Source organism: Hydractinia symbiolongicarpus, chromosome 12, assembly GCF_029227915.1.
Source record: "Hydractinia symbiolongicarpus strain clone_291-10 chromosome 12, HSymV2.1, whole genome shotgun sequence".
Taxonomy (NCBI): domain Eukaryota; kingdom Metazoa; phylum Cnidaria; class Hydrozoa; order Anthoathecata; family Hydractiniidae; genus Hydractinia; species Hydractinia symbiolongicarpus.
Window position 1 is genome coordinate 21,058,914 of NC_079886.1, and position 23,454 is coordinate 21,082,367.

The 23,454-nt window shown below is 34.5% G+C and overlaps 3 protein-coding genes across 4 annotated transcripts; all 3 read right to left on the reverse strand.

Moving 5' to 3' along the window:
- Nucleotides 1–6,395: 6,395 nt before the first annotated feature.
- LOC130621132 (uncharacterized) lies at nucleotides 6,396–11,278 on the reverse strand. The gene is made up of 2 exons (XM_057436437.1): nucleotides 9,872–11,278; nucleotides 6,396–9,230 (listed from the first exon to the last, which is right to left on the reverse strand). The coding sequence occupies exon 2, from the start codon at nucleotides 9,223–9,225 to the stop codon at nucleotides 8,368–8,370; it is 858 nt and encodes a 285-aa protein (XP_057292420.1). The 5' UTR covers nucleotides 9,226–9,230; nucleotides 9,872–11,278; the 3' UTR covers nucleotides 6,396–8,367.
- Nucleotides 11,279–11,429: 151 nt separating this feature from the next.
- Nucleotides 11,430–13,646, reverse strand: LOC130621130 (glycerate kinase-like). Its single transcript, XM_057436435.1, has 2 exons — nucleotides 13,422–13,646; nucleotides 11,430–12,803 (listed from the first exon to the last, which is right to left on the reverse strand). Exons 1-2 carry the CDS (start codon nucleotides 13,597–13,599, stop codon nucleotides 11,521–11,523), a joined length of 1,461 nt encoding a protein of 486 aa, XP_057292418.1. The 5' UTR covers nucleotides 13,600–13,646; the 3' UTR covers nucleotides 11,430–11,520.
- Nucleotides 13,647–14,039: 393 nt separating this feature from the next.
- Nucleotides 14,040–23,323, reverse strand: LOC130621133 (coenzyme Q-binding protein COQ10 homolog A, mitochondrial-like). Of its 2 annotated transcripts, none has more exons than XM_057436438.1 (6): nucleotides 23,149–23,323; nucleotides 16,964–17,056; nucleotides 15,054–15,246; nucleotides 14,796–14,897; nucleotides 14,339–14,521; nucleotides 14,040–14,157 (listed from the first exon to the last, which is right to left on the reverse strand). In XM_057436438.1, the coding sequence occupies exons 1-6, from the start codon at nucleotides 23,232–23,234 to the stop codon at nucleotides 14,137–14,139; spliced, it is 678 nt and encodes a 225-aa protein (XP_057292421.1). In that variant the 5' UTR covers nucleotides 23,235–23,323; the 3' UTR covers nucleotides 14,040–14,136. The 2 variants fall into 2 exon arrangements, with proteins under 2 accessions (XP_057292421.1, XP_057292422.1); XM_057436439.1 differs by having other exon boundaries at nucleotides 16,964–17,041; nucleotides 23,149–23,322.
- Nucleotides 23,324–23,454: the final 131 nt, after the last annotated feature.

The window sequence follows — 23,454 nt, forward strand, 5'->3', positions numbered from 1 at the left end:
AATAAAAAAAAATAACAAAGGAGGAGAGTGTTACAACAATTATTTTTTTCTATGTATTTTCGCATAACGCATGCAGTTTTTTCAGCAATTTTTTTCTGAGGTGTATTTTGCAAAATTGTGAGGGCTGTACATATAAGCCCAAAAGAGAATTAATAAAGATAGTTCCTGGGGCAAAGCCTAAATGTTCACTGAGACAAACATGGCAGGATGTAATAAGGACAGATTTGATGGGAGTGAATTTGAGCTTAAAAACACTCAATCTAGGTCAGATTAAAAGGTCATTATGCCATGAACAACTCATGGTAGCAAGGAATATGAAAATTGAGCCAAAACAATGGTTGGTGAACAATGACACACATTCTTTTTGAATTGGCAAGAACTTCTTTTTTTCACAATTTCAACCTAGATCTCACAACACTTCATTATAAAGGGAATAGCACTATCTCGACTTAAGTGTACCCCCAAAAAACTCAACCTAAGCCTTAAAAAAACAGGTACTACAAAGGTATCTCACTTATAAAAAAGAATATTAGATATCAAGTTTGAATTCAGAAACCAATGATTTTATAAAAAGTTTTGCCCTGATCTAGAGAGAGAGATTTAGATGTGGATAGGTTAGCCTCACAAATATCGAGGGATATACCCTGTCTATTATTTCCAGGAGTGGCCATGGCTTAGATGGGGAGTTCCTGAGAGTATTTTCTGTTTCTAGAGTATTTACCTAATTGGGGTCGGTGCTCTACTAGACAACTCCCTGCAACATGCAACACCCCACCACACAGTGTACCGTTTCCCCAATTTTTTTCTCACATGGCTTGGGTTAACCCAGGGCTATTAGTAACATTCACTCACTTATGTTGAATATCGCCACCAATTGGAAATCAAACCCCAGTATGTGTTTTCCCTCTATGTGGTGTTACACCCTGACTTGTTATAAAAATCAGGAGAATTTGCTTTCAGAAATTTAGTGCCCCTGTTTTACGCTTTAACTAATCTTAGCTATATAAAAAAATACAATAATTTGTGAAGTTCACAAAAGTTTTTGCCACAAGTTTCTGTATGTAGCTAGCTAGCTAGTCAAATACCTAAAAGAAATGATTATTCCAATTGTTTAGGATGGATCTAAAGTATTGTAGCTATAGCTCATTTTTCGTTTTGTTGTTTGTTACTCCTGCATGATGCTTCTTTTTTCTTTTTCGTTAGTGAGAAAAAACTGCCAAACTAGCTAGGTAGCTGTAGAGAATTAGTTAGAAATGACATAACTAGTTAGCTAGCTAAAGGGGAAGGGAGTTGAGACTTGAGATGTGGATTGGTATTGCAAGTATGAAAATAGAATAAAAGCAGTGCATAAAAACGAAGTTGAAAATTTCCTCATCGCAAGACGCACCTTTTGATACCGTGCTAAAAATAACACGAAATGCGTAAATAAAGAAAATTGACGGATCCGATGGTAAGATAATCCCCAGAAGCTCAAAAAACCAAAACGGGCAAAAACACCAAGCTAAAACAAAAAAAAAAACGAAAGTAATTTATGGAGGAAGAAATAAAAAGGGGAAATACATAAGCAAAACGAAATAAGCCTTAAGGCGGATTTCCACAAAGCGAATAATGAAATCTAAATTTAGACGCTTTTGCTGTGTTGTCCAACATTCTACTTTATTTTTTTTAGCTTGGTTCTTACTATGGAAAGAGACGGGTGATGTGAGATGGTTTGAGCTAATTTTGCAAGTTAATTTTTATTTTACTTGGTTAAACGCGACTTAAATAACCGTACTAGCAAAAAACTCATCCTGACTCCCAGAGATTTTGCCTATTTGATTATCGACGAGGGCAAAACTTACTCACGTTTGTTTCAAAACAGAGCATTTTTCCGAGTAGTAATTTGCTAATAAAAAGAGCCCGCTGTAAACATGGAAAAGTGACAATTGACAAATTGAAACTGTGTGTGACTAAAGGCTCGTTTCTATTTAACTGAATTTCACGCTAAGGCGCAAAAAAGCTCACGAGTTTTTTGGGTTTTTTCGTTAGCGCGTGCGCACTTGCACAAAAACTCTAATTTGGTCAAAATATATACGCCCTACCAAAAATAGAAACGACCCTTTGTAAAGGAGCATTTTTAAAAATCGAGGGGGGGGGAGAGGTATAGTTAAATAAAGAATGATACGTTGAGAAAACACAAAGTGCGCAACCTCGTTCTCAGGGCTCTTTTTTTACTTTAGCCATAAAAAAAGTAAAAAAGAGCTCTGGGAACGAGGTTGCAAAGTGCGCATATATAAAGGATTTACACTCCCCCTCCTGCTTTTTTATTATTCCGTTTGTTCATCTTCTGTACACTTATCATGAAATTCTATAACATATGGTTTAGTTATTATATTCGCTTTACACGTATTTTTATAAGAATACCAAAATTCTAACCAGGCTAATTAATGATTTCCGCCAGTAAAGATGGAATCTTTAATATCGCTTGAGGAGATAGAGGGAAGATATATAGAGCAGGGGAACTAGGCTGGACGCCCGACACTCATCCAGGCTAAAGCCTAAATCCTCGTTTTGACATATTTTTTTCTGGGAACGAGGCTAAAATGAGAAGCCAATAAGAATCCTAACAGTGCAGCAAATTGTTTTATTATCCAATGAACAATACTTTATTTTAAGTTTATATGCTTTTGAAAGTTAAAGCTCGTGCAGTGTAGCATAATGAAGATCGTCTTATAATGCGCCATCTTTGATGTTATTAACGTTTCACTTTAATAATTACGTAATTTCCTTCTGTACAATTTTGCGAGCACGTAGACTACTTTAATGGGATAAATTTTCGCACGGATTAAATTTCGCGCATTTGGGTACTATCCGTAAAAATATGTCCCTTCGAATATTTGAAAGCAGACGATCCGTTGAATTGCTCAACGGATCGTCTGCTGCTCGCTTGCTCGATCCGCGAAATTTTATTTATTTTATTTTTTTTGTTTTTCGAAGTCTGAGGCTTAATTTTTTAACCGAGTACCATATAGATGAAAATATAATAGAAAACTGGCGAAGGTCTCGAATCAGCTGACCCTTTCGAAGGTATCGATCCTTTGCTCCCCAGTTTCTAATGCAGATGATCAATCGAATTTTAGTTCTCTTTCCAGCCTTACATTTGAACAAATTGAAAGTTCCTTACACCCCACGGAATTAAATAGTAGTAGTGGATGTAACGGATGAAGAATCAGCTTTTTTAAATTCAATTAGAATTTCGCTTTTATCTAATTGTGTTTATTCTACCTGACGTTATAGTTGTGTTGAAAAAGCCTTGAACTAAAATGCAAAACTACATTTTGTCTCGGTCGGTGTAGAAATAACAGGTGTAACGAGAGTCGATGAGACAGTGCCATTCCAACCTCGATCCCAGGGCCTGTAGCGTTTTTTGATATGAGGATGAAACGCGTTTCATCCTCATATCAAAAAACGCTACAGGCCCTGGGATCGAGGTTGAGTGCCATTCGGCCCCGAATCCTTTTGACAACTTATTTTTGACAATCTTATTAAAAATTGCTATTATGACCTCATCCGCGAAATTAAGTCCCAGCGAAAAATTAGAACATCCCTGATACGCCAAAATAAGTGCCCACGAAATGCTAAAATTTAGCGGATAAGCTCAACCGCGAAATTTAATCCCCGCAAAAATTTATCCCATTAAAGTAAAGCTATATTCAGCAGAACTAATTAATTATTCATGAATTTTAATTTAAAGAGAAATTGTTGAGGCTGAATATTTTTGGTACAAGATAATGTATTATAGTTATAAAATCGTGACAAGTGTGTTATAAAAGAAAAGTTAACTTTCGTAACTGATTATGTAAAAAATAATTTGCTGCCACCTTTAAAGATATTTTCCAAGCTGTTTTTCAGAGAGGAGAAAATAGATAAATTTTCAGCCTTGCCGTTGTTCTTATTTGGTTTTTGTTGTTCATTAATTTTCAGGTTTATTATTTTTCTTTTAAAATGTTCTTATATAGAGAAATGAAGTTTATGTAAGTTAAGTTAGCTATGATTTACAGTTACAATGATAATCAAAAATTGAATTTTAAAATTTTAGAATATTCAATGATTTTGTTCCCCCATATTACTCAGTCCTCTTCAAAGTTCAGCTTATTGCTAATGGCGGAAATCTTTAAGCCCCTTTTTTTTTGTTATTCTATTTGTCTATTTCTCAAATTATTTTCAACCCAAAACACTCATAAGAAAGAGCGTATATTCTTCTTTTCCTTTCTACTCCCCCTATGATGATTCCACAAACAACTTTGCAGCAAAACCACCTTTCAAAAATAAACCGAACAGCATAGATTAGCTGCAAGAAAAACTGCTCCTCTTCTTCATCATTAAATATTTCACGCATTCCTTCATATACAGCTTCATACAGCACAACCCTGTAATGTACAAGTCTTTAATTTTAGTACAGAAACTTAAATCATTTGACCATTGCTCTCAATTCTGATTGTTCATTACGAAATGTTGATAAGCGGGCCGTGATTGATTGCTCAGAAAGATGACTCTATATTGGTGGCAAATATGGGATTGAATTTGACGTGTATTATTTTACTTAGTTAAACGTACAAACTCAAGGTCATTAGGAGCTTATAATTTGACTCAAAAGCTTTATGACCGTATCTTATAATTTCATGTAGATTGCAGCGCTTTTGCAGATCTACCATTTTATCAAAACCATGGAAATGTTACAAAAAAACAATCCAATCTTTCTGTTAATCTAGCCGTCTGATATTGTCAGAAAGAAAAGGAAATCCTCGTCAAGGTTGCCAAACAGGGCTGAAAACGTGCACAGATAATATGGAGAAAAAAAATGTAGTATGGATTAGTGAAAAAGCATCGCAAATTAAGCAATCTTGGCCGTTTTAAGCCGTCTAAAACGCAAAATTATCTTCGGCGCCCAACCGGTGGGCGCTATTTTTTGCCCTCCCCCTCCCCACTTGAAAAAGTGTGTCGCAGGCCCTGCAGTTACATAGCAACATACCAGACCACCCAGTGTAAAACTCTTATGAAGTTTCACAGGTAGAAGTATCAAGTTGGTGTCATGGTGGTTCATCTATTACAAAATGGATTACAGAAGTTTTCTCATTCGGTTTCTTTAATCCTGGACACATAACTGAATCCTGCAAAGCTTTGAAGGACACAGCTATAGCAGTCTCCACAACTGCGTACCAATACGTGGCAAACAACAAAGAAGACTTCATTTACTGGATTTCAAATTGGTTAACATTTCAAAGGTTATTAGTCAATGTTGCTCGTTTTTTCAGTGCATAGCAAGAATTGACAAAAGTGTTTTTTGATGCATGGTACGAATGTATGTTTGAGAATTCTAATAAGACAATGAATCTTCCTGTGGATGTTTTGGAAAGTTACTTGTTGAGTTTTGAAGAAGAAAAACAGTTGTTGAAGGAAACGTTTGATGATTATAAGAAGAACATTGAAGGTTTGACGAATTATGTGTTTAACATGATGTCACCTGACAATTTGGAAAACAACATATAAAAGTGGATAGAAGATAATATATCAGTAAAGAACAAACAGTTCAACCTTCTCTTGCGTGCACATGAAGAACTCAGACATCATAACATCAAGTAAGAAAATACATAAATACTTTCTGTGAATTTTATTTCTCCAGCATTATATTTTAAAATGAAAATCAATCATAAATCAACAAAAGTTTAAACCTCGATCCCAGGACATTGTATTGTATTTCTGACGGCAAGACGAACTTTTTTTATAAGACCTGTCAATAAGCGCAACGAAAAAACCCTGGAGATGAAGTTGCAAAAGTATGGCGTTTCATATTATTCATTTACGATTAAACTTGAGCAGGAAGTCTTCCTCTCAAAGCTGTTATCATTGTTTAATATTTGCATTGTGATGGAATATAAAATTTCAGTATTAACCCTGTTTTAGATCTAATCAGAACATGTTTGGTGAATTAAGATAAATCGAGAAAATAATGATCTCAACACTGGAACAAATGTGAGTCAATATCTTTTGTTATATGCAATGCGTATCAATGTTGGCTACGTGACTATCTTTCGCTTACCCCTCATTGTCTTCGATTGCTAATCTCTTCAAAAACTAATTTATATTTCGTCGTATTAGCTACGGCACCTCCCATCATGCAATGCAACTTGTAAGCTTTAAATCCTTCTCACGAGAAAATATTGCGACAACCTAGTACGAAAGTCGGAGGGACGACAATTTCTTTTACTAGAAAGTTTTTGTTTTGGTAACAAAGACAGCATCTTTCCATCGCAAGATTTCGTTACTTCACCAGTCTTTAAACAAACCTTTCAAACATTGAATCACACGTCCGGCGTGGATAACTTGAACGGTGAGACATTTATATCATATCATGTGTCGTCTGTGTTTTGTTTTAAAATCGTAACAGTTAGCTACGGGTTTTACTAACCTTAAATTTAAATCACATTTTCTCCCTTATTTTTTAGGACTAAGTCTCAATTAAGAAACATTTTCCAGGCACATAACTTCATTTTTCACGATTTTAACAGCGTGTTTATCATAGACATTTTAAAAACCTATAGGCTTTAGATAACAAAACATTGCTTACGTCTAGAAAATGGCGAACAGCCAAAATTTAGTTATAAGCCATGGGCGGGGAAATGGCGATCATTTTTAACTAGGCAATTTAATGCATATTTATTGCAAAGAGGTAGTACTTTTGCAGCTATTTATTTTACTTTATGTTGTTATAAATATATCATGACGTATTTATCTATTTTTAGGAAACTTATCATTGCAATTTTTAAAGAAACTTCCAGCATCCCGAATCATTAAAATTGATGAATCAGCACAAATTTCTGTTGATGTCTAAAAATACATAAAAAATAAACAATAGTTGTTGTTATTTTAGCTTTGAGCCTCGTTTTAAAAATTTGGTTTCTTTTTCCACCCATTTTCCGAATTTTTGGTTCAAGAAGAAACAAAGAACAACACTAAAGCGAATTATCTGTCTCTTTTAATTCTATGTCTTTCTCTTTGTTTTGTGAGATTTCGTGGAATTTTAAAATGTAAGGTACAAAATGTCGGACGGAAATTTAGTCACTTATTCGTGGATTTCTGATAACGCACCTAGGGTAAAAAAACACGCGAAATTGGCTAGCTTTGGTTCCCGCGGTACTATGTTAAAGCAATCTCATCCCCAGGGCTTTTTGTCTCTCACCGATCGAGGTTAAAGATGACGAGTAGGTACAAAGAAATAAGTTAGAAAAGAAACAAGTCATAACTGATCTCAAAACAAATGGTATATGATAACAAAACCTTTAAAAATGAAATAATAAGTTAGGGCGGCGGCTGGTGGTAAGACAACGTTTGCTCATTTGCATGCATTGGAAGGACAAAGGGATCGAAAAACCAGTCATTTAGTGATAATTAAAATGATTCTTTACGTCTTAGGCATACATTTTATTGATATTAAAAGTTCCTGTGATCCCTCCCCCATATTTTTTAAAAATAATGCAATTCACAGTCGTTTTTGGGCCAAAATTTTTAAATTATTTGCTACCAAGAAGGGTGTTGAATTTTTCTAATCATATTAGCCATTTGACAAGAAAGAAAAATAAATATATCTGCCAAAATATTTTTTTTCACGTATTGATCAGTAGGCCTAATCTTTTACTGTTATAAATTTTTTCAAGTCCAAGGTACTCCCCCCTCTACATTCCCAGCCAAAAGAATCAATGACGCAAGCCTTATCATTTCATTCATTAGTACTTTTTCATTATGTCGCTAATTCTTATCATTTTGAGACAGAAAAAGATAAGCAAATTTTAGTTGTAACATACGGGATAGAAAAATATCTTTGTATTTACAAGTATAATAAACAAGATGTTTTTGTTTCATAAAGGATTAAATTCTAACTTCGTTAACTGTTCTGTAAAAAGAATCACACCAAAGCGATCCATAAATGAGATCAAAATATTGGCTAATGGCTACCATCTTTAAGTAAACATTTGCATACCATTTTGGATTAGCCTCACAGTTTCATCATGGTGAAATGTAAATAAAGAATATTTGTTTAATCACGAATTTACTGCACGTGGGATCCACCTTTTGAAAAAAAATATTCATCAATTATTTTGTGTGCTGTTTCATGATTTTACGATTTTCTACAGCTAGGATCTAAACAACGCGTCTTTTAAAAACTTTACCTATATACGGCTGATGCTTACTCTGTCCATGTTGATGAAAATTTGTGCGTTTAAATCGAGTGTTTCTATATTCTGTATCGCACGAAAATGACAGTTCCAGAAACGCCTCACTATAAATGTTGCTTAATTAGATCGGTCACGTCACTTTTTCGTTTTCCATTTATCTATAATGGCATCCAAGAAAATAAATAACAAATCCAACACTTAGCAAGGTCGCACTGAATAGACCAATGGTCATATATCTTGGCCATTTGCTGTAACAATCTAAAAAGCATTCTGTATATAAAATAACTTCAGCTATTTCCAGTTGTCGAAACCTCATATTTTGTTCCAATATAACTTGCTCATGTTTAGATATCGTATGCAGCTTACTTATAGTAGAAAAACTAGTTTTTATAAAACGAATATTCGCGCTAAAATGGAATAAAGTTAATTCATGAGATTCTCCAGAATCGACCAATCCGATTGTCCCACTTGGTACTTCGAATGAAAACCAAGCTTGTCTCCAGTTTCTTTCGTTTTTCAAAAGTACGTATAATACAATAGCGTGCCATATTAACATAATTATTTCCAAAACTAAAATACCCCATACAATGATTTGAAATGAACGAGCTGCGGTTATCGCATTTATTAAAAACAACAAAGGTAAAAAAGGGACTATCCACTGGCACACCAATCCTAACACAGCTACCCAGACAGTTTGTTGTGAGCTTTCTCCGTTCCAAAGTAATATTTTTAAAGCAGGAATATCAGCTCTGTTCATTTCCCAGGCGGTTTGGAAACAACGTGTCATATAATTTGCACGTGTTATAATACCACCTGCAAACTTAGAGTTAACCATATAAAACACTGATGTCATACGCGGTCTGGATATTTTTCGACTTCGCCATTCTTTCCGAACTAACGCCTCGGTTTCATCAGACAATTCGATGCTTTTCGTATCAGCTTCTGGTTCGGCAAACGAAACAGATCTTTTTTTGGAATGATCAACCGTCAATAAATCAAGTGATAGCGACATTGTAACTAAAATATATTTCGCGTTGAGGAGCCTTCACATATGATATTTGGGTGTTAGTCGTATATGCGCGTTAACCATTTACTTTCTCCTTTCTTCTTTATTTGTTTATTTATTTTTGCGAATTTAATGTTACTGATGTGGTTAGTAGTGTTGAGTGAGACACACTTAATAAAAACGTTAAATACAGCGCGACTTTGTCAAAACAAAATAAAACGGTTAAACCGTTAAATAGGTTATCTCTTAAGTATTAACATAGTGTGATTGACAACCTGGTTTTAACACCACTACACACAATCTTTCTTCCTCTGAAATACATCTATTTCATGTTCACCAATTAATCAACAGGTGATAAAAGTAATGATCAGTGACAACAAAACATAAATATTTCCCGGTTAAAATACAACCAATCGATGGAAAAATCTTTCTGTACACACAAAGTCCAGCTATCAGTTATTTATTTACTTTTCTCAAATTTTAAACCATATCCGTTTGTTTCACAACAACTTAAAGTTACTTGTATTGTTAATAGTGTGGTGCGAGAGGTATGGAGACGAAGTTGTCGCTGTTAAAGAAAAACAACTAATAAACACATAGTTTCAGACTGTGAAGAAAAAACATTCAAATATTTTGTAGTTGAAAAACTTACCCTATTTTTCTGTGAGTAATCTGTGACACTGTTAGTGGTTTGGCGCCTTAGAAACTACGTCTTTAAACTTGTCAGCCATGATAGCCCTCGACGTGACACTACATCGTTACTTCTTTCTCCTCCCCTAATAGATTTTGGTCCCTACGGTCTGCGTACGTGCCAACCTCGTTTTTCAAAAACATTTTTATTCGCATATCGGAGTTGTTCAGAAACACACGTTGTACAAATTCTTTTGTAAATATTTATATTTGTTAATTTAAGAAAAATAGGACTTTTCCTAGTGCAAAAGGAGGCTGGGGATGAAGTAGGATTACAACAGGACGTGTCACGCGAAATAACAACAGAGATTAGAAGAAATATGACACTGCAATCAATATATACATTCACTTTTAATTTTGACAGCTTTAAAAGAAAACTGTACATTGTTTTTGTAATCAAGTTTTTTTCAGTTCAGCTTTTGCTTAAAAGTTTTGCAAGTTTTTTGCAAGTTCAGGTTATTCGAACACGAGACCGCAATATGCTAACAGTATGCTGTTTTCTCGTCATGTGTTTAAACGATTTAGTGGGTTTCAAAATTCTCATTGTTGGCACACTTAATTTTTTTTACATTTTCAGACTTCATACATTTATAAATACAATCCAAACGACAGAGTAACAAAAATGGCGCCAGAGATATGTTAATAGGCTCAAAAAGGATTTCTACTTTAGGAAAAATAGAGAATGCGATTTAGGGATTCGAGTGACTGTTAATCAAACAACATTGTACCCAGTCCTTTTTTTCACACGTTGTTATTCTCGACGTGTTTGTGTAAATTTATTTGGGCGAGCCCATTCTTAATTTTAATGTGTGTATTTTGATGAGTCAGGATTTTTTTTTTAAAAAAGATGTGTTTACTTTGTCAAAACTAAAAAACTATTATCTATAAAAATAAGAAAGAAAAAAAAAAAAGGAAAGCATTTATATTTCTTGTGCTAATGTGATTTTACCAACCGTTTTCGACGTCGGTGAAAATCTTCTCGCAAAATTTAAACAATGTAAAAGTTATTCCCTTAAAATATAAAAATATCAGCCATAACAGGTGTGTCATAAGGACGAAAGGACGCCAGAAAATGAATCCTGGATAGAACATAATAAACGCCTGTTTTATCAAAACGTAATACAAACTTCACATTTTAAAATCGGATGTTTTAGGACCGACTTTAAAACTTGATATGTGATGAAGTGAACACGCACATTGGTTTCCATGTGTGCAAAGATAATGTATCGATTAAAACTTAAACACACCTTTCACTAGCCGGAATACTGCGCTATCTATGCGATGCTATCTATCCGATGCTATCTATCCGATGCTATCCCTCTGGCACATCATGCTGACGAAGCAATATTACCTTTTGCGACATACGACGACAGGGCGTACACATACCAATCAGTTTTTACTGAATAACGCCCAACCGAGTAACACACAACCAGGTTCAAGTACCGAACAGCAAATCAAATTTTCCGTACACGTTAAACAGTTTTACGAGGAAAGAATTCGCCCAATGGGCTTGCACGAAATAAAGCGGAAACGAGTTCACTTGTCATTAACAAAAAAATCACATAATCAATTACTAAGACAAAATTAAAAAATAATAATATAATAATGACGTCACTTATGTCTTGATAAGTCAAGCACAAGCAACTGTATGTCCATGACATTCGTGCCTGTCAAACCTGTTTTAAATATATATTCTCCTGAACAACAATCAGAAAAAAAATCATATGATGCATTGTTATCCAAATATGACTTCACGTCTACGCCAAACTTAGTAGAGTATTCAACTAGGTTTCCATCACAAAATGCACCAGCAGCATCCGTGGGACCATCTTGGCCATCCGTACCTGCGCTAAACAAACACATGTGTTGAAAGGACAAATTCTTATGTGTGATCGCAAGATCCCGCATACGCAGTAACGCAGATAGAATAAGTTGTTGATTTCTTCCCCCACGACCACTTCCTTTAACCTGTACGGTAGTTTCACCAGCTGTTATAAGACATACATTTAAACCACGGTCGCAGTCATCTAAAAACACATCAGGATTAAATGCATTATTGGCACGCGCTAATATTTCTGCAATCTTGCTTTTCGGGTCACGTAATAATAGCGAAGAAACAATCTCTGCGAACATGTAGCCAGTTTCTGTTGCATCGCCTTCAAGTTCGGTGGTAAGAACGTATGGCTTATAGCCTAATTCCTCCGCTTTTGTTGCTGCTGATTCCACCAATATCTTGTTTGAACCAATAATAACATTGTTGCATTGTTCGGTGAAATATCCCCTTTTGGACTCTCCAGCCGTGTTATTTACGCTTTGTTTTAAATAATCAACAACGATTGGTGGAATTTTCTCTCTAATGTTTAAACTTTTAAATATTTCAAAACATTCTTGTGCTGTAGATGAGTCGAACACGGTTGGACCTGAAGCAATTAGATCAATTGGATTGTTCACGATGTCGGAAATGATCAAAGAAATCATGTTTTTTGATGGAGACAACTTTGCTAGTTTCCCCCCTTTGAGCTCTGAAAGGTGTTTTCTGACAGTGTTCAGTTGTTGTATGCTAGCGCCAGCACAACCAACTATTTTTATTGCCTCGAGTTTATTTGACAAGCCTAAGGTCGGCGGCGGTGCAGGGAGCAGAGCGGAACCACCACCCGATGTCAACACAACTAAAATATCTTCCACTGAAAGAGACTGTGCTAATGTTTTAATACAATCAGCATTTTTTACAGCGTCATTATCGGGAAGGTTATTTCTGGCGCCCTCCATCACAGCGATGTTTTTATTTATCGTCTGATATTGTGTTTTGAATGTTTCTTTTGTCCCATATGGTACACTGATGACACCGCAAACAATATGATCTTTTAACACATCCTGAACGCCACGCATCATACCTAAAGACATGGTAACGAATGACGTCATCCACACAGTGTAGTGGGTTCGTTAGTGGATTCCCTGCTTTGGGACCTCAGATCGAATCCCGCTCGTTGCTAGACAAAATGAGATTATCTTCGATTGGAGCAAGCAGTTGGTGTCCAGGCTTTGTTGGAAGAAAAGCAAAAATTCCTCTAACTATTATGATGGTTCCTATGAACCCAAAATAGAGAAGCATAGAATTCAAATAGGTATAACTTTTTTGTGCATAAGATTAAAATTAACAGCTCGTGACTTTTCCTAACTTTTAGGGCAGGTTCTGATTCCTGGCTACCAAAGAAAAAGTCGAGACTGTTTTTGTTTTTCTGCAAAGCATATGTTACAAAGTAAAATCCAAAAAAAATACGCATGCTAAATAATAATGACGCAAACTAATTCACATCCGGTGAGTGTCACGTCAAATTCTGATTTTTACATTTATTTAATGCGCAAAGACTTTAATGGTAACAACACTACCACGAATAGAAAATACAAGGAAGCAAGAAATTAACACGATACTTGCAAAACGCGTAATTTCTTCATATATAAAGAAATTCTTTATACACACGTAAAAGTGAAGTTAAAAAAGGTAAACCCACCTAACACAGCCTTTCCATATCCCACCACATACACGTTCTTCTTCAAACGATATTCTTTGTCATTAACCACCAAAATATCTCCTCTGCGGTGAAGGGAATTTCTAACTAGCTTGTCTGACGCTATGGTCTCCATTGCAGATGCAAAAATTTTCTTAGCAATATTTGACGTTACAGCCATGTTTTATTCTTCTAAAAAGTTAATCTCAACGCTTCACTGAAAAGATTTTGCTCAAGAATGTTGCAGGTCGTTTGGGATTAGTTGTTTAGTTGACATTCGGTTGATTTATAGAACATCACTATTTTAAAGTTTACACGAAACGTAAAAAAAGCAACAAAATTGCATTTCAATGCTGAAAAAATAACAAAATAAATTTAACAAATTTATTCTCACTTGTTTCTTAATAATGATATCAGTTAAAATTCTCAGTGTTATCTTTTACAAATAGCTAACTTAAATAATTAAAACAAGTATAATATAAAAGGCTTTTAAGGTACATGTTTCTGTACGTTGTTAGAAGGGTTTTCCACAGATAAACACCGACATTCTGATTGACTAGCAAAAAAATCATATCATTGACGATGTAAAACCATTACTATTTGTACCAAATTGAAACGTGGTTATAAAATCAAGAATGGTTAATGAAAGAATATATCCAATTAAAGTACATATGTATATAAATATAAAATTTGGCAAACATTTTCTTTCAAAGTTGTGTCAGCTACCTTTACGAACGATCTAGTAAAAGAATTGTACAATGTTAACACATCATTGTATTGTTAAAAAAAACAAGAAAAATAAGAAGCAGAAATAAGAACAAAAACAAACAATAACAACAACAAAAAAACAACAATAACAACAATATTATCCGCTGCGAGGAAGAAAAAAACAAACAAACAGAATATTGCAAGTTATCTACCTTCTTATTCTTTCGTGACGTTTGTAACCTTTTCTTTGGGTCATATTTTGTACTTATGAGACTACTTGGACCATACAGTGTTTGACTTCGACTTTCAAACGCAGATACCATCTTGCGAACCACCTCATCAAAAAACATGTCTGATAATTGAGAATGTAAGACTGATTTAAACTCGAATGATAACTAAAAACAAAGTGAAACAATATTTTCTATCAGGTATTAAATTTCAAACCGAATCAAGTGCTTGTTCCCAGATGTTTTAATAGCAGAAACATTATTCTTTGAAACAAGTACCTCAACCAACTTGCAGAAACCCTGTTTTAGTTAGTCGTTAAATGTTGAATGTCCTAGATCTATCTGTAATGCATTGGTTTAACTTAAACCTGTTACATAACCTGTTTTCTTATTTTCAGAGATTTCTTATCCATATGGGGTAGTAAAGTTGAAAAGCACTTACATAAAAATTCAATGTGCAGCTGTTTGCAATCTCTTTTGGACCTTCACTAAGCCTCCAATTACATACTAAATGATTGAATAATGTACCATCCATGCATTCAGACTAAATTATAAAAATATAACAATGCAACATTAAACTATACTCCAACGTGTGTTGTATTATTATCTTGGTTTGTATCCCAAATAAAGTGGTATCGAAACTGAAAATACGACTAACTTTGGGTTGTCATAAAAGCGTTTATATATAGTGTTATTATACCTTTACTAAATTTGGCCTAGCCAATGTAAGAATTGAAGAATATTTTTCTGAGATTGGCGGAAATCCAACCTCCAGGTCAGCACGAGCATAAGTTTCACTTTTCTGAAATGTGCGTGAGGCCACACACCAAGGAACAAAATACTTGTAATCATCAACATTCGCTATAACATCGTAAAATTGTTCCATGGAATAACTAGAAAGAAATTTTACAAATCTAGTGTATAGACATAAAAAGTAGTCTTAGAGTACTGAATAATAATAATAATCATTTCCCCATTGTCAATATTTGATTTTTTTAACCTTCTGGTTATTCCAATTATTATAGTGTTGCACTGCAGTGAATTGCTATTCAGCTGAATAATAAAATCTTAAAGGGTTTTTTTCCTTGAAGTATCCATTTTGTATCCCCTACTCAAACCCTGGTAATTGTTTAATTTTCTATGCATTTTTCAATCACACCCCATGTTTATTCCACCTGTACATTATTTCTGTAAATTGTTTTTAATGCGTTATAAAATTTCCATACCAATCCCACATTATTGTTTTAATCACATTGTGTACTGGAACATCCTGTGAAGAAGTGACAAAAATATTGGGTGAAAATCAAGAAAATCACTAATTCGTCATTATAAGTAACAAGCAAAGATTTATTCCAAAAAAAAAATGATGGTCAATTTTACTCCATTATTATTAGTAAATTATGAGAAATAAATAAATTATTGAAAATTGAAAATAGAAAAACTTAAATTGTTTCTACCTATGACAAGAACAAATCGAATGCATGATTGGATCTTATATCATTATATCTGAAAAATCTTAATGTTAGTTGTTAGCCAATGGAGAGATCCATAGGAAGTTTCCCATTGTGCATATTTTCTACTTTGATATTATGTGTATTTTTGTTTATGAAGTAATGAAATTACCCTGTGGAGTTCTGAAATAAAACTGCACAACAGACAGGCCAAATATTATAGAGAAGTTAGCTAAAATTTTTCTTTTGCAATTATTTGCCCCAAGGATGCCCATACATATGAGGATTTTGTAAACAAATAATTTTGTCTACAGATGAGGTATATGTTTACAAATTCTGTGTCACATTAAAAATCATCTATTAAATATTTATCCACTGTTTATTTACTGGCTTCATGACAGGATGTAAGTATGAGTAAGTACTCTTAGTCAGGAAAAACCTGTTTGTTTTTTTGTCCCAGGTGGTATTACAGCATATCCCAAAATATAAAGAAAATTACTATCAGAACCTGCCTCTTCAGAAATTTGCTCTTAATCGGAAACAGGACCAGTAATAAAATTGTGGTTTTCATACAACAAAATAATATTAGAATGGAGGTGGAATTTACTACCAAAAGAAGGAACCATTGTAGATTTAAATTTTTTTTTAAACGTTTCTTAAAAGTCAAATTGCCAAGGGTGAAACTTCAAACTTGAAAACCCTCCTACCCATGTCAATTTAACCTTTCTTGTGTCATTTTGAATATAGAAGCTGCACCTTTATCAGTCCAGAGCTGTAGCAAAATCAACAATTATGCTACTATAGGATTATAATATCAAAATCAAGTAATTTATAGAGTTTTTTAAATGTTTATATTCTCTGCGGTAAGCTCTTTCAGCTTTAACAATTGCATGGCAGGCAAAAAGATGCGGGCTCTAGGTGAAGTCAGGTTATTTTTAATCTGTTTCTTCATTACAACTTTGTATGTTTCAATATATGTCAATCAGAAATCTATTTACATTCGATAATAGCTTTAAAAGTGTTTCCGTAGAAAGAAATGGGCTGAAAAAGACCTTTCTTCAGCAAGCTTTCATATCTTTCTGCCTGCACAGTTGTTAGAGCCAGAAGGGCTTACTGCAGAAAATGTAAATATTCAAAAAGGACTATACTTAGTACATACCCAATAACTTTAGTTTCAGAAAATTCTTTGGTTGAACAACCATCAAACCCAAAAAAGCATCTTTTCTGGTAGATATTGCTAAAGAGAATTAAACTGTTTAAAAAAATTACATAATCATTAAGTAGTTAGCTTAATTATACAGCTAGTTAGTCTATATAACGCCATGCATTATATGTGTGATGATAGGAAAGAATTTAAACATGAAAAAAATTCACTTTGCAGCAGTCACGGCTGTTTCGCTACGGTGAAACCGCGGACAAAATTAAAAAGGTTTCCAAACTTTTTTTTGAAATTTTGTATTTTCATAATTTTTTAAGTTATTGAAGCTTTTTTTGTATTGTTTTAATTTTACTGAAATAAAAAGTATTAAACGATCTACTTTTCTCCTTTTGTTGCAAAAGTGGTACACGGCAATTTGATGTAGCGTGATCCCTTTTCTGTTCAATTAAGTAAGTATTTAAATTTCTAAAAGGGTCATAGTGATGGCGTTTAATGTTTTGTTAGGTATGGTTTTTTCCAAAAAAATTATGGCGGCCTCGTGTTTACTTTGGACTTGATTGCTTGATCCGGGAATCTTAGTTCGAAAGCGGAATTTTTAGAAAATGTTAGAATAAGCGAGACAACGGTATCTTAACAATTTTGAAGCTAGCTAAAGTTTGGCAGAGCACGAGGCAAGGACAAAACTAACAGTAAACTAGGGATTTTGATATTATTTTTTTTGCTATTAAAACACTACTGGTTTTAAGAAATTGTTTTATAGGTTGTAAAACTTCAATCGTAGCTAATTGTTATCTTTTATAATCTTGTTTCTCCTGTTTTATATTTTTCTGCAAAGAGTAGCTATTTTTTGATCCTACAGTTTTGCATTTTGCATCGTGTTCTTTAGCTAAGTAACTTAATACTTCTTTTTTATATTTAGTTAAGACTTTGGTGGGCTTTCTCAAGGTGAAATTGTTAAAGTCAAAGATGTTTATAGCTAGCTAGTTATATTTGGCTTTATCACAAGATTGGGTGCTATTATATACAATTTATAAAGAAACACAAAATGATTGCTTCATCATCATCATCATTCTCGGCTTAACGTCCGTTTTCCATGCTAGCATGGGTTTGACGGGGTATATAAATGACCCTCTTCCGCCTGCCTCTGGGCTTTGCCCCAGGAACTATCAAGTCTCTACACTTTCTTACCCAATTATCCCCCCTCCATTCTTTCCAAGTGCCCCAGCCAATTCAATCTTCTTATCTGGATAACATCTTTAATTCCACGGATACTTAGCCTGCTTCTTAGCTCATCTGAACTCTTTCTGTCTCTCAGACTGGCGTTACACATCCACCTAACCATTCTCATATCATTCCTTTCTAAACGGTCAAGATCTTCCTGCTTCACTGCCCATGTCTCACTACCATACAACATAACACTTCTTACACAGGCCTCATACAACCTACCTTTTAATTCAATTGACAAGACTCTACTAGTCAACAAAGGAAGTAACTCTCTGAACTTTTTCCAAGCAGAACCTATCCTGCAAGTAACACTTCTTATAACACCCCCTTCACTGCCCAACATATCACCTAAGTAACAGAGGTTCTCAACTATCTCTAACGAGCCACTGTTGTACATCATTAAAGCTGGAAATACTTCATTCTCTATAATCTCACCTTTGCAACGCTTGCATACAAACTGAATGTCAGCTCTTAACCTTCCACCAATACTACTGCACTTCTTATGTACCCAATTCTTGCAAGTCTGACAAAAAATTGAGTTACTACCAAACCCTTTCCTGCAAACTCCACAAGGCCACTTTCCAACTACAAGGTCACACTTGGCTTTAATGCTACTAATCATGATTTAAGACTTTGCTGTGTTCACCCTTAGCCTTTCTCTTCTAGTCCTTTCTTCCACTTTTCAAACTTTTCAAATAATTCTTCCATCGACTCTGCTATGAGAACCAAATCATCTGTATACAATTACTCCCATGGGCAACCTGTTCTGAACTCCAACGACAGTGCTTCTAAGACTAGAACAAACAACAAAGGATTAAGTACAGAACCTTGATGTGCTCCAACATTTACACATCACTAAGTGAATCGTTAATCCTGACACGACTTCTAGCATTGCTGTACATAGACTGTACCATCGTAACTAGTCACTCATCCACACCTAATTTCCTCATAGCCCACTAAATGACTTTACGTGGCACTCTATCAAAAGCTTTCTCTAAATCTACAAAGGAAAAATAAAGATTCTTTCTCTTTCCTAAATACTTTTCCTGAAGCTGTCTTAGTAAAAATATGGCATCTGTAGTGCCACGCCCTGGAACAAAACCAAATTGCATCTTATCTATATCAATTTTTTCTCTAAGTAACTTATCAACCACTCTTTCAATAACTTTCATTACTTGATCAACCAACTTCAAACCTCTATAGTTACCTCTTTCTAATGCATCACCTTAGCCCTTGAAACAATTCACTATAACACTCGACTGCCACTCACTCGGAATAGCACCACCTTTTATAATCTGATTAGTAAGACTTGTAATAAGCTCAACTCTAATATATCCAGATGCTTTTTACCATCTCTGCAACAATACCTGATACTCCTGCAGCCTTGCCAATCTTCAATTTCCTAATAGCCTCCACTACCCATTCTGTATTGATCTGCATAGCTGGCCCTTCTACAACATCATCATCAGACAAATTGTCCTCATCCCAATCAAACTCAGTGTTAAGCAACCTCTGATAATAATTCTTCCAAGCTACCCTTTTCTCCTCCTCTGTGCTAGCCAAAACACCTTCATCATTACGTATACACTTCTCACCTACAACATCTTGATTAGTCTTCTTCATTTTCTTTGCTATCTTGAATACCTCATTGTGCTGGTGTTCCCTTCTTAACACATCTGCAAATCTGTTTCTCTCTTGTTCAGATTTTGCCTTATATACTGCTGTACGAGCACGATGCTCAGCTTTTAAGTAAATATTTTTACTACCACCTGACTTCCACTCTTTCCAAAGTTTCCTCTTTTCCTTCATACACTGGTCAACCTCATTATTCCACCACCAGGTCTGTCTATGTCTAGCTGGTCCTTTCATCCACCCACAGGTATCATCAGAAGCTTCTAGAAGACAATTCTAGAATTATCTTCTAGAAGCTTCAAGACACAACTGTGTCTTACAGCCACCTGACTCATATGTTATCAGCCTACTCTGTCTCTTACTGAATGATGTGTTGCAAACCACCATGTCCGTTGCCATTCCAAACTCAAGCAATCTCTCCCCTTCCTTATTTCTGCTCCCAAATCCATAGCCTCCATAACCTTCAGATGACTTCCCAACATGACCATTAAAGTCGCTGCCCACCATGACAAGTTCAATGTCTCCAAACTTTGATGTGACTGCTACTAACTCATCATAAAACTTATCTTTATCTTCTTCACTGAGTCCACACTGTGGAGCATAAACTGACAGAAAAGTGAGAATCCTATTACCTATTAAAAACTTTATCACTATAATACGACTATTAAAGGCGCGTAATCACCCTGTGGGCAACTTTTTTTGAGGTACCTATTTTATAGTAAAAATTGAAAGATATACATGAGAAAACATTATCCTAAAAATTTTATTGAAAACTGACAACCAGAACATGTTCAAATCTTTCATAGAAATAGCAAACTCACCACAATTTCTCTTAGCCTACAGAACTGCCATTAAATTTCATTGCAGGAATCATGCGATAATAAACGCACGGCAAAATCGATCGCATGGTTGCTGGATTCATTCCATTACAGAAAAAATAAGGAATGAGGGGGAGTATCCGTAGCTGTGTTTCCATCGTTATGCTTTTATAAATGTATCCACAAAGTTTCGAACATGATAAATCAGATAAATCAATCGAAGTTTCTGTGTTATTCTTTATTATTTAAAAGTTTTAACGTACTGAAATCAGTTTTCTTTGCAACACTGACCACTTCTTGTTGTTGTTTCTGAAGACAGCTTCGCCTCCCTAGCTGTCTTACTTTTTGATTATTTTTCTTTGTTCAAACAGTTAGTCGTTTCCTTATGGAGACAGTATTGGATCTAGACAATTAGAATATCTAAATTTTCAGAATTTCCCCTTTCATGCTCTAAATTTAATTATCTCCATAGTGCTGCAACTATCTTCAACTATCACAATGAGCATTCTCCCCTGTTGGGTATTTTGGCTTATAATATGCAGTAATCCCTGTCAAGCTAATAAAAAAAAGAAAGAGCGTGATAAACATTAATTATCATAATTTATAACCAGGTAATGCTGTGATTTCTTCTTTCTGTTTTGTTTTGTCTGGTCTCCAAAAACAATGACAAATAGAATAGAAAAAAATTAAATTTAAGTGAAGAAAGTGATACGGATGTTTTTTCTTGCACGGCCACTTTTTTAAACAGATCCTAAATTTCTTTCCACTTTTTTGATGCCATGTTTTGCAAAGATAAAACAAACCAAAAAGAACAACATGGTGAACGGAGCCTAACCATATTGGCGATTTTATCAAACTCCATCTAGAGCTCATTTAAAGTTAAGGCTGTTTGTTTACCTACGGTTTCACACGAACATTTTGCGACGGCCCGCTTATTAGACAAGAATAAGAGATCAACAAGATCGTTAAATATGGCTGCTGGAAAAAACAAAAAATAAATTCAAGATATTAAAGTACCATTATTTCCATTTCTAGTATGTTTTACATCCTCAAACTTTCAGGAAAGTCATAACTCCGTCTGAACTTTGAAATAAATAAATAAAATGTATATGTTATTTTTTTTCGATAAGGGTGATTACGCTCCTTTAACACGCATAACATCTATTACTTTTTATACCCACTTTGCATATATTTAATGTATATAATAAATAAACTATTTATGCAAACTTGAGATACTTTTTACTAGAATAAACTAGAATGTTGAAACCGTCGAGTCTGAATGACGTTTTTTTAATATATAAATGTCACATATTTGGCCCGAAAAACCTTGGAACCAAAAGGGAACCTTTGGACAATCTCGGACAGACTAATATTTGATTCACATCATCTTTAATGGCCTTAGAATCCAAAGTATTGCTTTTTATTTAGTTAATAAACGGCATACATTGAGGTTCTAAAGGCTGTTTTTCACATATATCTCACATTCAGCCCCAAAATAACCCTTTGGACAATTTCGGACAGTAATAAAATTAAGTAATTTTCATTCCAGATGTTGAACCTAACCTGTGGACTATAAAAATCGTGTTTTCTTAACTTCATTCCAGAGATATTGTGGAAGACCTTCATCAAAATGATAATTTTTTAGGCATTTTTAGGCATTTTGGCCTAAATTTACCAATTTTATTTTATTTTAAAATGGACAATTTATCTGGGATTATTATTCTTTTTACAGAATATAAAAATCTTATATCGTTCTTGAGATATCCTGTTTTTGAGAGCGTAAATCGAATTATTTTTTTCATAACATTTTTGTCTGCTACAAAACAGCCATGCTGTGTAGCTTATAGTGACTTTGTGTAAAAGACCAGGGATAGATTCCTCTTGGCAGCAATACACCTTTACGATAATTCAGGAAAACTAACACTCCATCGCAGCTTATTTTGCGATCGGAGGAGGTAAACATCACACTTTTATAAGAGTTTATTAAGGAGAAAACACGTTTTTTCGTGATAACTTTTCTTGCCGCGTTTTGTTTTTAATGAAAAGTACACATAAGTTGTATCTTATTATTATTAACGTTTCCTGAAAATTTGAAAGAAATTGATTTGACGGAAGTTAAAAAACTGGAGAAAACACGCTTTCGTCTCTAACAAACTCTCATAAAAACACGATTTTTACCTCCTTTTTTCCGATATTGTAAAACGATGGAGCGCCGTATGAACGCATGTACAATTCAATTATCGTAAAGGTGTATTCAATATTAGCGAGTGGATATTACTATAGCTCCCCCTAAACCCCTAGCTGTGTGCGTATAAAACAAGGCAAATGGTGCACATTATTATGATGTGAGCAGTTGGATGTTACTCCAGAAATCCCTATCTAAGCCATAGCCTCTCCTCGAAATAATAAACAGGGTATATCCCTTGATATTTGCGAGGATATAGCCATGCATGTAATATGCAATCTCCTTTCCGTCTCTCTCTCTCTCTCTCCACGAAAAAGCTGACTTACCTCAAATCTTTTAAATCAAAGCGTTTTCTAAACAAAAACGAAACCCTTTGAGCTTTAAATATTCTTCTTAAAACCAATGGAGACATATCTATATAGCACGTACGAATTTGTTATCCCTGCCTGCAGGGTAAGGTAGGGATCCCTACAACATTTTAGGTTACCATTTCCTTTCGATGATTTTTGTGACGTAATGGTAACGATAACCTGGTTTGTTGATTCAAAATGATTCATTATGTTGGTCTTTGTAAGGGAATCTCTTATAATTTAAATAAAATACCCTATAAAATAATACTGATTTTTCATTTA

What these genes read in the sequence shown, in the direction of transcription:
- LOC130621130 (XM_057436435.1), bottom strand. Translation starts at nt 13,599, where the DNA reads ATGGCTGTAACGTCAAATATTGCTAAGAAAATTTTTGCATCTGCAATG. An exon ending in ATATGGAAAGGCTGTGTTAG is followed by an intron (nt 12,804 to 13,421) that starts GTGGGTTTACCT and finishes CCATGTCTTTAG; the next exon opens with GTATGATGCGTGGCGTTCAG.
- LOC130621133 (XM_057436438.1), bottom strand. Translation starts at nt 23,234, where the DNA reads ATGTCTCCATTGGTTTTAAGAAGAATATTTAAAGCTCAAAGGGTTTCG. An exon ending in TTTGATTTAAAAGATTTGAG is followed by an intron (nt 17,057 to 23,148) that starts GTAAGTCAGCTT and finishes TTTTTTAAACAG; the next exon opens with TTTAATTCTCTTTAGCAATA. An exon ending in CGTCACGAAAGAATAAGAAG is followed by an intron (nt 14,158 to 14,338) that starts GTAGATAACTTG and finishes TTCTTTTACTAG; the next exon opens with ATCGTTCGTAAAGGTAGCTG.
- LOC130621132 (XM_057436437.1), bottom strand. Translation starts at nt 9,225, where the DNA reads ATGTCGCTATCACTTGATTTATTGACGGTTGATCATTCCAAAAAAAGA.